At 53.7% G+C, this 14462-nt stretch overlaps 1 protein-coding gene across 1 annotated transcript; it reads right to left on the reverse strand.

The window, feature by feature from the left end:
* Nucleotides 1-336: 336 nt before the first annotated feature.
* On the reverse strand, nucleotides 337-8005 carry LOC125321179. The gene is made up of 3 exons (XM_048293574.1): nucleotides 6897-8005; nucleotides 3812-6253; nucleotides 337-410 (listed from the first exon to the last, which is right to left on the reverse strand). The coding sequence occupies exons 2-3, from the start codon at nucleotides 4839-4841 to the stop codon at nucleotides 337-339; spliced, it is 1104 nt and encodes a 367-aa protein (XP_048149531.1). The 5' UTR covers nucleotides 4842-6253; nucleotides 6897-8005.
* Between the last annotated feature and the right edge of the window lie 6457 nt (nucleotides 8006-14462).

Genomic DNA, 14462 nt, shown 5'->3' on the forward strand with positions numbered 1-14462 from the left:
GTGGGTTTTACCGGAGGGTTGAATTTAGGTTGGAAGTGTTCCCAGAGGTTTCTGCTCTAACCCCTGCCCCAAGCAGGGCCAGCTCTGGGGTCAGACCAAGTTTTTGTCAGGAAGGGTTGGAAAACCCAGGATGGATCCAGCACAAGCTCACTGGGGAATATTTTAACCCAGGGAAAAATGGGCAAGGGCAGGAGAGGAGGAGTGATGGGGATGTGGAGTGTCCTGGGGTCTGTGGGCAGCACCTGGAGCTGCAGGGAGCAGGTTTGGGAAAAGGAGCCCGAGGGAGAAAATTGCATTGCAGCCCATGGGAAGTGAATTCCCGAGGGAACAATTGTCTCACCAGCGCTTTAACGTCTGTTTTGGGGGAGAATTCCCTTGTTTTCCAAAACGCAGGGTGTCCGTGGAGAACCCTGGAGCAGGGAGCAGGGAAAACCCTGAGCTCAGGCACGTTGGGGAAAGAAATTGATCCCGATGGGTGGAGGGATGTCGTGGGATTGTGATGGGGGAGATTTAGCTCAGAAATAGCCCCATTTTTACAATATCTGTGTATTCTTTAAAAAAAATAAACCCCCAGAACACATTCGGAGAATATCAGGGAATTTCTCGTATTTCTTACCAAGGAAAACTCCTTTACAATCATGGCCATGGCTGTGTTGTGCACAGAAAAACGCCTCAATTTTGCCCTGTTTTGCTTTTTGACATCATTTACTGTTGCAGCTGATCTGCTTTTCTCTGACATTACTGACCATTTTTAATCAGTTTATTTATCTGGGTTTTTTCAGGACCACTTCCATTTAATACCTGAAACTTAATCCCCCTTTTTAACACCTCTCCTCAGGACAGGGAGCTGCCTTGCAATGTGTGAACAAGCTGCGTGTTTAAGAGCTCTAGAAATCTGGGAATTCTCCCTTCGACTCCAAGATTAAGGAGCGCATCCCTTTGGTGTTTGCTGGGAACAAACCCCCGACAGCAGCAGCAGCGCGGATGTCCAAACCGCGGCCGTGTCAAAGCCAGCGCGGCTCGGTCTGTCCGCTCCCCGCGCATCCCTCCGGGACATCCCCGTTCCTCCGGCTTTGTCCTGTCCAGCCCTGCCGGTGACGGGATCCTGCCGTGGGATTTGCTGGCGGATTAACGAGCTGCAAACTATCCCATATGCTGGAATCATTGTCCCCGCCGGCCGCGCCGAGCCGCTCCTCGGGCGCGACACGGGCCGGGCGTCGCAGCTCCGGCAGCTTCCCGCTGGAAACTCCCGATCCCGAGGGATCCGCGCTCCCGGGACGGCGCTTCCCGGCCGGGCTGCGGCCGGATGGGGACAATTAGGAGCACTTAGTGCGCAGATGAGGCTGGCGAGCGGCAGCTGGCGGGGACGGGGCTCAATTAAGCAGCACGCGCTAATGAGGCTGGGCCAGCCCGGCCGCGCGGGGGGCGAGCGGCGGCGACAGCGACACGGGAGGGGACGGACACGGGAGGGGACGGACACGGCAACGACAGCAACAGGTCCCGCCCGCCGGGATGAGCCTCTCCGGCTCCGCAAACTCGGGCTCGGCGGTGGGCTTAAGGCAGGAGAGCTGGGAAGGACGTGGCAGAAATTAAAGGGTTTGTTGTTTTTTGTTTTTTTTTTTTTTTCCTAGGGAGAAATATAAATATTCCTTGGGTGAGTAAAGAGGGGAAATTTAGGTGGGAAGTACGGGAGAAATTACTTCCTCTGAAGGCCTGGCACAGGGTGCCCAGAGCAGCTGGGGCTGCCCCTGGATCCCTGGCAATGTCCCAGGCCGGGTTGGACATTGGGGCTTGGAGCAGCCCGGGACAGTGGGAGGTGGCCGGGGCTGGAATTGGATGGGCTTTAAGGTCCCTCCCAACCCAACCCAACCCAACCCACTCCATGATTTCATGAATAATTCCACGGAAAGACTTCAGCTTATCCATACAAGGATAAACTACGTGTGTCCTTATACCCAGCATCACAGTAGGACTCGATGATCCTAAAGGTCTTTCCCAACCTAAATGATTCCATGATTCCGTGAAGAATTGAATTCCCTCCTCCTCTGAAGTACCCGACACCTTTTCCCTGCCCTGTGTCCTCCCTGCCGACCTGGGAGAGCTGCAGTGACAATCACAGCCCAACATAAACCTAAATACCACCTCTCCAAAATACTGATATGCAAGGCAGAGAAGCTCAAGAAAATAATTCAGATAATTCTAATTTTTCAAATAAGGTAATTTTAAATGAATGTAAAAGAGGCGTTACATAAACCCCTGGTCATTTTAGAAAGACAATTCTAATGTTTTTTGTCTTTCTGTCACTCAGCAGTTTGCAGGTAGAGAAGAGACCAAGATAACCCCAGGAAAGATTTTTAGCTTTAGCAGGACATAAATCAGCATTTTCCTTTGGATAACCCTTACAGTGGAAGCAGCCACTTCTAATCCAAATTTCCAAATGCTACCTCTTTTAATATTCTTTAAATTTCCTTTATTTTATTTCCTTTAATTTATTTTTTTTCAAATTTTCGTTCCACGGATCACTTTAAAATGCTTTGCAGCTGGTCTATAGCTGCGGGTGTTTTTGTGTGTGTTGGGTATTTAAAATTCTGCAATAGAGAATTCTCTGCCGAACTCTAGTTTTCCCCAGAATTAGTTTTTTAAAATAAAGGTTATTTTTTATTATTTGAATACCGTGGACATTTTTTCCCGGGAGATAACAGTTAAAGTTGGAATGTCCCCGTGTCAATGGCTGTTACTCTTTACCTGGAATGCCTTTAAATGATCTCAGTGTAAACCCAAATATTTCCTCAGCACTTCAGGGGATTCTCCACTCTGGAGTATTTTTGGCTCAAAATCCCTCGAACCCTTTTGTTTGTGTGAAGGTTTTAGAGGACTGTGCCAAAAAAAAGGTGACGTGGGGATTTTCCCAACCCACCTGTCACAAAAAGGCCGCCAGAGACTTTGCCTTTTTCCTGGAAAATGGAATTCTATAGGATAGTGTTGGAATCAAAGCCCTGCTTCGAGACTCCCTGGGGTTTAGATAATCCCAGGATAAAGTGAAAACTTTGGCCCCGACTTTAGGAGGAAATGGTGCTCCTGGACTGAGGTGTCCTGTGCTACCTTTCAGCCAGGACCAAAGGGAGCAGCTGGGGTCCCAGTGGGATTAAAATAATGAAGCAGCTGTGGGAAAACACTGGGGAATGGGCAGTGCTGATTCTGGCTTTGCAGGAGTGGAGGGAAAGGCTCTGAAAGGAAAACTCCCCCATGGAAGCTTCATCCCAACCTTCTCGGAAGGGCCCTGGAGAACCCGGACAGTGAGGGAAGCCTTTGGCTTGGAGGGAAGGGGCTGTTCCCTACGGGTGGCACGAGAGGGAAAAAAGGCTCAAAACTGAGTAAATTGAGGAGGTTTTGGGATGAGTGGGATGAGCAGGGGTCAGAGAGGAGACAAAGAGGGGAAAAACCCTGAGATGCTGTTGGGAAGTGGTGCTGGACTGAGGCAGAGCACGGGGCGTGGCTGCTCTGCTCCCTGCTCCTGCCTGGAAGAGCTTCCCGCTCCTGCCTACAGGGACATCCCTCTCCTGCCTGCAGGGACATCCCAATCCTGCCCAGAGGAACATCCTGCTCCCGCCTGGAAGAGCTTCCCACTCCTGCCTGCAGGAACATCCCTCTCCTGCCTGCAGGAACATCCCGCTCCTGCCTGCAGGAACATCCCACCCCTGCCTGGAAGAGCTTCCCATTCCTGCCTGCAGGAACATCCCACCCGTGCCTGCAGGAACATCCCGCTCCTGCCCAGAGGAACATCCTGCTCCTGCCTGGAGGAACATCCCACCCCTGCCTGGAAGAGCTTCCCACTCCTGCCTGCAGGAACATCCCGCTCCTGCCTGCAGGAACATCCCACCCCTGCCTGGAAGAGCTTCCCATTCCTGCCTGCAGGAACATCCCACCCGTGCCTGCAGGAACATCCCACCCGTGCCTGCAGGGACATCCCACTCCTGCCTGGAGGAACATCCCTCTCCTGCCTGCAGGAACATCCCACCCGTGCCTGCAGGAACATCCCACCCCTGCCTGGAAAAGCTTCCCATTCCTGCCTGCAGGGACATTCCACTCCTTCCTGGAGGGACATCCCGCTCCTGCCTGCAGGAACATCCCACCCCTGCCTGGAAAAGCTTCCCATTCCTGCCTGCAGGAACATCCCTCTCCTGCCCGGAGGAACATCCCACCCCTGCCTGGAGGGACATCCCGCTCCTGCCTGCAGGGACATCCCTCTCCTGCCTGGAGGGACATCCCTCTCCTGCCTGCAGGGACATCCCAATCCTGCCCAGAGGAACATCCTGCTCCCACCTGGAAGAGCTTCCCACTCCTGCCTGCAGGAACATCCCGCTCCTGCCTGCAGGAACATCCCACCCCTGCCTGGAAGAGCTTCCCACCCCTGCCTGCAGGAACATCCCACCCGTGCCTGCAGGGACATCCCGCTCCTGCCTGCAGGGACATCCCACTCCTGCCTGGAGGAACATCCCTCTCCTGCCTGCAGGGACATCCCACCCGTGCCTGCAGGAACATCCCTCTCCTGCCTGCAGGAACATCCCACCCCTGCCTGGAAAAGCTTCCCATTCCTGCCTGCAGGGACATCCCACTCCTTCCTGGAGGAACATCCCGCTCCTGCCTGGAGGGACATCCCGCTCCTGCCTGCAGGAACATCCCACTCCTGCCTGGAGGGACATCCCGCTCCTGCCTGCAGGAACATCCCACTCCTGCCTGGAGGGACATCCCGCTCCTGCCTGCAGGGACATCCCGCTCCTGCCCAGAGGAACATCCCACTCCTGCCCAGAGGAACATCCCACTCCTGCCCAGAGGAACATCCCAATCCTGCCCAGAGGAACATCCCAATCCTGCCCGGAGGAGCATCGGTGGGCTCAGGGCAGGCAGTGCCAACTAATCCAGCTCCACTCCTCATGGGGAAAAAGGCTGGAGGAGATGAGGCACTGAATGACCTCCTGTGCCAGCAGAAATCATGGATGTGGGCAGAAATGATCCTGGACACCAGAACTGAAGAGGAGCTGGGCAAAGGGCAGGAACAGGAAGGGAAAATTGCAATAAATCCCAGTCCAACACCTCGAGCTGTGTCCTGCAGTGTCCATACAGCTGCTTCCCTCCTCCCAAACAGGCCAGGGTCTGCCAAAACCCTCCTGTGAGGACTGAGCCAGGCCATGGCCAGGCCCGTGTCTGCATCCCAGAAATCACCGTGCAGCTCCCAGGCCTTGGATTTCCTGCAGTAGAACCCACGGGGAGAGAACAGGAATAGTGGGAAGTCACAGCCCAGCCTCTGTGGGATGGGATCTGTTCCTAAGCTTGGCCTGTGGAATCTTTCCTGGAGGTCACAGCTCGGTGACACGGATTCCATGTCCCTGGTGGGTGGCAGAGGTGCAATGCCCATGAGGAATTTTCAGTGTCCGGATTAAAACAACCTCCCAGGCCACAAGGAATATAATCCTAATTTATAATCCAGCTGTGGGGATTATTAAAGCATTCCCCTCTCTGCTTGCATGGATTTGATTTCTGTTCTTATTCCATCACATCCTGGTGGATCAGGGATTAAACTGAGCAAGGCCACACTTCCAGTTTAAGGAAAAAAGTGGGTGTTTGGTTAAAATCCCCTTTTGGAGGGAGGATTGGACAGTTTTTAGTGTAGAGCTCTTACCACCTGGATGGATTCCAGCATTTGGGAAAGGAGAGGGAGAGGAATGAGAGAAATGGGTACCACCAGCATGAGGGGCAAAAAAGTGGAAAATGAGTGTTAAACCTCCAGATGGATAAAAATCTAGTGGCTTAGAGGGATGAGAATCTGGGAGATACTAAAGGAGGCTGCTATGTTTTAAGAATCAGGTGCTTGTTGTGCAAAAGTAATTACAGACTTATTGGTTGTGCTGATTGACACCAGGGCTGAGCAAGGAGCCAGAAAGTTTGGAAGTTATTTGGCAGAAAAAGCAGGAATGGGAGGGGATTTGCATCATGTGAAGAGCTGAAATAAACATCTGTGTGCAAGGACAGCATGAAATAAACTCAGCAGAGGGGAGTCCAAGAGCTCTGATGACAGACTGGATCTGAGACAAAGCAGTTCTGGGAGCTTGGTGCGACTCCTCCTCGTGAGGTTCCATTTTGCAGCAGAACCTTGTTAAATCCGTTCTGGTGATGCTCCAGGAGCTTTTCCTCCTCGGTGCCATCCCCTCACACACCCTGTGGGCACTGCCCTTCCTCGAGGGAAAACTTCCTTCTGGAAAGGGGAAAAACATGTCCACAGCTACAGATTGAAACCAGGAAAACGCGAGGATTTTAAAGGGATTTAAGCACCCCTTCTCCAGCTTCCTCTCCTTTGGAGAGTTGAAAACTTTGATGGAAAAACCTTTGTTTTTGGGAGACCTCGATTGGAGGTGAGTGGGAAAGGACTGGGAAAGGAGTGGGAAAGGAGTGAGGGAGGTTTGCACATGCTGGGAAGGGAATGAAAAAAAAAAAGGAAAGTAAAAGTCATGGTTGCTTCCGCCCAATATAAAACCAATCCCCGGAAAGTTTAGGCTCAGGCGCGCTCCTGGCCTGTGAACGAGCTGTCACATTATCCTGGTGGGAAGCGGCACCGGGATATTGTCCTTAATTGCCCCGGGAAGGCCGCGCTGTGACAGCTGCAGTACCTGGCTCGCCACGGCTGCTCCCGAAAAAAGGCCCCATTAAGGATGGTTTGTTAAACAGTGACTGATAAGTTGTTATCTTTCAGCATCTCCGGCTAATTAGACACCTCGAGCCGAAGTTAATTTGGTGGAAAACATTTCTCGACTTAATGACATTTATGGGCAATTAGGCGCGTTGCAGCAAGAGCGCACATTTATATTCCAGCCTCTTTCCAGAGCCTAACAAGAACCCACCTCTTTCTCCACGGGAGATTTCGGGCTCCCTGTGGAATTCTCCCGGCGCAGACACCACGGGTCCGCTTGTTTTTCTGGAAACCGCTTGTGTGAAACGAGGTACACACGGTAATGAGGCACAGCCGGGGGGAAAATGAGGGGAAATAAAAGTGTTTTCACCCTGCTTAGGCTCCTGTGGTGTCACAGCGAGAGTTGTGCTGCGCTCAGCAGGAGCAGGACGTCAGTGATCCCTGAGGAGCAGAATCCCAGAGTCGCTGGGCTTGGAAGAGACCTCAGATTATCGAGTCCAGTCTTTGACCAAACATCGCCTTATCGAGCACCGGGTTCTGCAAGTGGTCGTGCAACGTTTGACAGAGGATTTGGAAAAGCAGAACGGGAATTTTTAAGCTGTTCCAAACTTATCGAAGAAGGTTTAATGCGATTTGTTTCTTTCTAATTACCCGGAAGGGAAGCGAGTGTGGTCCTTGGTAGTTACAGAACCATGGAACCATCCTCAGGGCTGGAAGAGCCTTTCAGGGTCACCCAGTGCCACCCCAGCAGCACCAGCAGAACCCCTAAACCTAAACCCTGTCCCCAGGGGCCACATCCGGACACCTCTGGGGCACTTCCAGAGACAGTGACTCCACCACTTCCTGAAAGAACCCGTTCCAGGGCCTGAGCCCTCTGTCCCTCAGGCAAGGACACAGCAGAATTTGGGAGGTGCTGCCCAGCTGGCACCTCCTGGCACGAAACACCAGCTGCCACTGCTGCCTGCTGCTGGTTTTCCCAAAAACTTGGGAAACTAGGGCAGCTGCAGGAAGAGTCCCATTAAAACTGAGATGGGTCAATGGCTCCAAAGGTCACGTGGGCCGAAAAATCCTGATGATGACATTCCCGTGCCTCAGGAGTTTGGGATGAACTACAAATGAAGGCAGGCTGAGCGTGCCAGGCTGTCCTGGGGTTTGCCCTCTATCCATCCCTTATGGATCCGAGAGTCAAGGCCACAGCTGCAGAGAGGGAGAAGCAAAATCCTGCATTTTTCTACTGGAGCAAAAAGCATCTTCCCAGGGCAGGGAAGGGAGCTGGGAAGGGGCTGGAGCCCCAGGAGCGGCTGAGGGAGCTGGGAAAGGGGCTCAGGCTGGAGCAAAGGAGGCTCAGGGGGGACCTTGTGGCTCTGCACAAGTCCCTGACAGGAGGGGGCAGGGACAGGGACAGGGGGAGAGGAAATGGCCTCAAATGGCACCAGGGGAGGCTCAGGTTGGAGATTGGAAACAATTTTTCCCTGCCAGAGTGGTGAGGCCTTGGGATGAGCTGCCCAGGGAGTGCTGGAGTCACTGTCTCTGGGAGTGCTCAGGAGGAGTCTGGATGTGGCCCTTGGGGACAGGGTTTAGGTTTAGGGGTGCTGCTGGTGCTGCTGGGGTGGGACGGGATGATCCCGAAGGGTTTTTTCCCACCCTGATGATTCTGGGATTCTCTGATCTCCAGAGGGCCTCCAAAAAAAACCCCAAAAAACATTTGGCAGAACTGTTGGATAGACACAGCGTGGGTTTATCCAAGTGAAAGCGCCGTCTCCTAAGTGCGCCCTGAGATTTTGGACAGGAAACACCTGCGAGGAACCAACGGAGGTTTCTGGCTCTCCCACATCGGGGTTTTGCTCTCACCCCTCGTTGTTTTCCGAATGTTCATTGGCAGAGCCAGAGGAATGATTTGTCTGCGGCCCCACAGCCGAACGGTGCAATTGCCAACCTTGCTGTTACTACTCGGAAAAAATCAATTTATTCTAAACCAGATCCCTGCACAGAACCGTCAGAGCCGGTTTTACCCCTGCTGTATTCACACAGGACGTGGCTGCCGCTGTCTTTTTTATGAGTCTGATTTTTCCCGCAGGAACGGGAAGCGGAGAACACCGGGAAAGGCACCCGAGCCCAGCGCGGCGGCGGAGGGGAGCGGAGAGGGGCGCAGGGGAGCAGAAGGAAGAGGAAAGGAGCGCAGGGGAACAGAAGGAAGCAGAAAGGAGCGGAGGGGAACAGAAGGAAGCAGAAAGGAGCGCAGGGGAGCAGAAGGAAGAGGAAAGGAGCGCAGGGGAACAGAAGGAAGCAGAAAGGAGCGCAGGGGAGCAGAAGGAAGAGGAAAGGAGCGCAGGGGAACAGAAGGAAGAGGAAAGGAGCGCAGGGGAGCAGAAGGAAGCAGAAAGGAGCGGAGGGGAACAGAAGGAAGCGGAAAGGAGCGGAGGGGAGCAGAAGGAAGCGGAAAGGAGCGCAGGGGAGCAGAAGGAAGCGGAAAGGAGCGCAGGGGAGCAGAAGGAAGCAGAAAGGAGCGCAGGGGAGCAGAAGGAAGCGGAAAGGAGCGCAGTGGAGCAGAAGGAAGCGGAAAGGTTGGGAACGGGTCCGTCCCGCCCGGTCCCGGCCCGGCAGTGGCGCCGCGGGGCCCGCAGGGGGCGCTGCGGAGCGGCTCGCCTCCGCTCCCCGGGGACAGCGGGACACGGAGAAACCGCATCCAGCATCCCGGGACACAGAGCGTCCCCTCCCAATGCCCCGAGAATCCCCATCCAGCATCCCGGGACACAGAGCGTCCCCTCCCAATGCCCCGAGCATCCCCATCCAGCATCCCGGGACACAGAGCGTCCCCTCCCAATGCCCCGAGCATCCCCATCCAGCATCCCGGGACACAGAGCGTCCCCTCCCAATGCCCCGAGAATCCCCATCCAGCATCCCGGGACACAGAGCGTCCCCTCCCAACGCCCCGAGCATCCCCATCCAGCATCCCGGGACACAGAGCGACCCCTCCCAATGCCCCGAGCATCCCCATCCAGCATCGCGGGACACAGAGCGTCCCCTCCCAACGCCCCGAGCATCCCCATCCAGCATCCCGGGACACAGCGCAGCCTGGACAGGCTGGCAGAGCTGGGGGTGTTCACCTGGACAAGAGAAGGCTCCAGGGAGAGCTCCGAGCCCCTTGCAGGGCCTAAAGGGGCTCCAGGAGAGCTGCAGAGGGACTGGGGACAAGGCATGGAGGGCCAGGAGCCAGGGAATGGCTTCCCAGTGCCAGAGGGCAGGGCTGGATGGGAGATTGGGCAGGAATTGTTCCCTGCGAGGGTGGGCAGGCCCTGGCACAGGGTGCCCAGAGCAGCTGGGGCTGCCCCTGGATCCCTGGCAGTGCCCAAGGCCAGGCTGGACATTGGGGCTTGGAGCAGCCTGGGACAGTGGGAGGTGTCCCTGCCATGGCAGGGGTGGCACTGGATGGGCTGTAAGGTCTCTCCTGACCCAAACCTGTCTGTGATTCCATGACTTTATGAGTCAAAGAGAGTGACACAAGATTTTATAACTTGACAACAAAACCCAGAACTTGTTGCTGAATTCTCTCTGTTCCATGCACTGCTCAGGAGGGATAAAAGGGGGATCAAGCCCTTTAAAGGCTTCCAGGGACATTTTAACACCTCGAGTGGAAGTGACAAAAGAGTTCTGCAGGAAAAGCATGGCCAGGAATGGGTGACATATCCAGGAATGGGTGAAGGGTCCAGTACCAGATGGCTGTTCCCAAACAGACAGCAAATCCTGGCTGTGGTGAGGTCCTGGGTGAGGACTGGATCCTGCTCTCTTTCTCCTTCTGTTTTCCATCTGCAAAATGTTAACAAGGATTCCCACAGCTGCTGTGAGGATAAATCCTGTTGGGTTTGGACAGTGCCCACAAGCCCCTGGAATGGGGACTGGAGAACTCCACGGATGTGTTATTTAGCTGTGGGCTTCCTGTGCTTTTGGCTCCTTGTTTTCCAGCCCTGGGTCACTGCTAAGGGACCCGAATTCCAGGACGGGAGCTGAATCCTCAGCTTTGTGCCAGGAAGGTGCTGCAGGAAAGCTCCAGCCCCTGCAGCAGCAGATGCTGGGAAGGCAAACTGGACAAAGGGAAGGTAGGATTCCTTCCCAGGGGTGGTTCTGCTTTGTCCCTGGCAGTGAAAAAGTTAAAACTCATAGGGTTATTCATGAATTCCGCTTTTTAAAAACATGTCCCATTAAAATGCAGATTTAGGCTTCCATTTGCAAAGAACATCGTTATTTCCAATTCTGTATGGGAATCCTTTTTGTATTTGTATCTTTTGGGGAGAAAGTCCAGCTGCCTCTTGTGAGATTGCACATATCTCTTCAGATGTCAACAAATCATTGAAAAGTGTCAGAAAGGGGGAAATGAAAGATAATTATTCAAACCATGGAGAGCTGCTTTGAAAGTGAATAGGATCTGTCAGATAGGCTTTGAGAACAGCAGTTGGCTGCTTGCATTGGATATATTAAATGGACATATCCAGAGGCAAGGGATGCTGCTTTAGATTCAGATCAGTGGATTTTTTTGGGTGGAAGTAGCTGAAACCACCAGGAATTACTGACGGGAGATCAGCTGGGAAGGTGTTTTATAGAGTTAGGGTGAGATGTTAAAGGGAAGAGAAATCTCTGGAAATAAAGCCAAGGAAAATGGAGCTTTAATATTTGTCAGTTCTGGTTTGGGAGGAAGGACAAGGAGGATTTGGCTAAACTGAGCATAAATGGGGTGGTGTAAAGGGGAATATTCCTCAAAGTCTTGTTCCAACAGCACCAGCATCACCCCAAAGCCTGTCCCCAAGGGCCACATCCAGACTCCTCCTGAGCACTCCCAGAGACAGTGACTCCACCACTCCCTGGGCAGCTCATCCCAAGGCCTCACCACTCTGGCAGGGAAAAATTGTTCCCAATCTCCACCCTGAGCTTCCCCTGGTGCCATTTGAGGCCATTTCCTCTCCTCCTTTCCCTTGGGACACGGCAGCAGAGCCCGACCCCCCCTCACTGCCCCTCCTGTCAGATACTCAAGCTGTGCCAGGGGAGGCTCAGGGTGGACAGCAGCAGGAATTTCCCCATGGAAAGGGAGCTCAGGCCTTGGGAAGAGCTGCCCAGGGAGGTTTGGAGTGCCCATCCCTGGAGGTGTCCCAGGAAGGGCTGGAGGTGGCACTCAGTGCTCTGGGCTGGGGACAAGGTGGGCATGGGGCACAGCTGGGCCTGGCTGGGCTGGGAGGGCTTTTCCAGCCTCAGGGGTTCTGGGATTCTGTGGAATTAGAGACACTTAAAAAGGTGCCAAAGGTGAATGAGGAATACCTGGAGGTGGGAAGCTGCAGCCAGCATCCTGCCAGTTTATTTCTCTCAAGGTAACTTTTCCCCTCTCCTTTTCCTTAGTCCGTCTTCCTTGTGCTTTTCCTGGCTGATCCAGCTCCTGTTTGGGTGTATGGAAAAGGCAGGAAAACCTCCAGCAGCTTTCCATTATTTCTGCTCTCCTGCATGGGATGGGCTGGATGGGACTGGGTTGGACATTGGGGCTTGGAGCAGCCTGGGACAGTGGGAGGTGTCCCTGCTGTGGCAGGAGTGGCACTGGATGGGATTTAAGGTCCCTTCCCATCCAAACCATTCCCTGATTTTCTCCTTGGTGTCGGAGCTGGGACGGGCTGGGACACCCCTGAAGCCAGAGGTGATGAATCCTGAGACACTGAAGGGCTGGAGCTGCAGCCTGGCAGAGGATCAGCTCCATCCCAGGTGCCTTTATTTCCCAGGAATGGCAAATTCCCCTTCCCCTTTCCCAGCCTCGTGCGTGTGCAGGTGCTGTGCTGAGGGTGACGGGAGCTCGGCAGATCTGGGGGAGCGCCCAGGGCTCCAATCAGCTCCTGCTGCAGCTCAGAGGGATTAAAATGAGGCACAACCAGGAAGGGAAGAGCTGAAATGAAAGAAGTGTGAAGAAACAACAACAACAAAAAAGAGGTTGTCTTTGGGGAGCTCTGTCCTCCCTCCAGGGAGTTTTCCAAGGAGATAATCTTTGAGATGCTGGAACAAGGTATTCAAATCCCTGTTTCAAGACAGGAAAAGGAAGAAGAAAGGAAAGAGACAGCAAAAGGAAAAGGTGCCTTTTTTCTGTCAAAACTCCCTCTACCTCTTACTTTGGGGAAAAAAATAAAGAACTTGCTCTATTTTACTGATAATTATTTCTCCAGCAAATGGGGCTTTAAATTTAAATGGATTTTTCTGCTGAGGGGACAAAACTTGGCCTTGGAAATTCTTCTTTCAACATGATGGTGTTCATATTTGTATCTATAAAGTGATTTGGCTTGGGATCGTTTTTAGCGGGATCTGTTAATTTGTTTAGTGTTTTTAGTGGGATCTGTGTCCTTGCCTGTGGACACCAATGACCCAACCCCAAAAAATCATCAGTGAGAGCTCCCTGCAGGTCCCAGGGCAGTGTCGCTGTCACCATGCCCAGGACAAGCTCCTGCAGTGCTTTCCAGGGACTCAGGGAATCTTGTGAGGTTTTCAATGCCAGGTGTGTGTGGTTGAGGCCTGGCACTGCAGACCTGCAAGGGTCACACGAGGGCCAGGCCAAAACCCCAAAAATGTAGCCCCATTTCATGATCTGAGTAGGGGAATTTAACCCTTTGGGTGTGAGGTTTGTAATTCCACAGTGGGTTAGGAGCCTTTGCCATTGAACACTCCATGCTGAGGACTGATTTATTTACCTTTTTTTTAAAATCTTTTGGGCCTGCAAAGTGTATTTTCACATGGGAAGATGGAGTTTGGGGTTCAGGTGTTTGCTCACACAAAGGCACTTTGTGCCTGAGGGGGGAAAAGTGGGCAAAGAGAATTTCTGCTGATTGGAAAAGAGAGCTTTGAATTGGTCTGAATTCAGATCCAGAGAGCCAATATAAAGCTGGGCAGGATGGTTTGCTCCTGATTTTGTTTTCAGCTCACTGTCAGGACAGTTCTGATGCTCTGGTCTGAGGGAGGAGCAGGTGCTGCTGCAGGGAGGTGGAAAACAGGAGCCTTTTTGTGCCCAGCTCAAGGTTTGCTTTCCATCCTGGGAATCCCAGGTTTACCCAAGTTATTGCAATGAAATAATTCACTGGCAAGCTGAAACGATTCTCCATTTTTATCCACTCTGGCCACCTCTTGCTGTCGGTGCCTGTGACCCCATGGATCCGAAGGGATGTGGGCACACCCAGGGCTCCTGGAGCCCCTTCCAGCCCTGAGCCCGGCGCTCCTTGGGCTTGTGCAGGGCATTCCCACAGCGCTGTGAACAACCCCACACGGGCAGCATTGTCCCGGCAAGGATTAGCCCCTTTCACGGGATGCCTCAGCCCTTTCAGGAGCGCTTCTCTCGGCGCTCCCGGGGACGATCAATCGCCTCCTTTGGGATCCGCTCCCGCCGCGGATGCGGGGCCTTTCCCGGCTCCTGGTGCTGCCCCATGAAGTCCCCATTCAGGTACAGCCGTGCTGAGGGCGCCTTGTCCCCGCTCAGACGCGGTTTGTGAGCCCGTGGCACACCCGGGTTTTCCGACTGGCACGGAGCAGAAAGAGGCGCTTGTTTGCGCGGGGGGACGGGAGGGGAGCAGGGCCCGCTGCAGGTGGTGCCCCATCAGTAAAATGTTGTTGGAAGAAAAGCTTGCAGGTGCTGGAAAACGCTTCCTGGGCCCGGAGCGAGCTCCAGAGGCTGCCAAGGCCAGACAGAACTGCTCTGTTGCCTTAAGAGTGCATAAAAAAAGATGTTTCAATGCTGTCGTCGGATCTGGGTGCTTTGCCACGGAGG

The sequence above is a fragment of the Corvus hawaiiensis genome, chromosome 2 (genome assembly GCF_020740725.1).
Source record: "Corvus hawaiiensis isolate bCorHaw1 chromosome 2, bCorHaw1.pri.cur, whole genome shotgun sequence".
Taxonomy (NCBI): Eukaryota; Metazoa; Chordata; class Aves; order Passeriformes; family Corvidae; genus Corvus; species Corvus hawaiiensis.

What these genes read in the sequence shown, in the direction of transcription:
- LOC125321179 (XM_048293574.1), bottom strand. Translation starts at nt 4,841, where the DNA reads ATGTTCCTCTGGGCAGGAGTGGGATGTTCCTCTGGGCAGGAGTGGGAT. An exon ending in GGAAGCTCTTCCAGGCAGGG is followed by an intron (nt 411 to 3,811) that starts GTGGGATGTTCC and finishes TCCCTGCTCCAG; the next exon opens with GGTTCTCCACGGACACCCTG.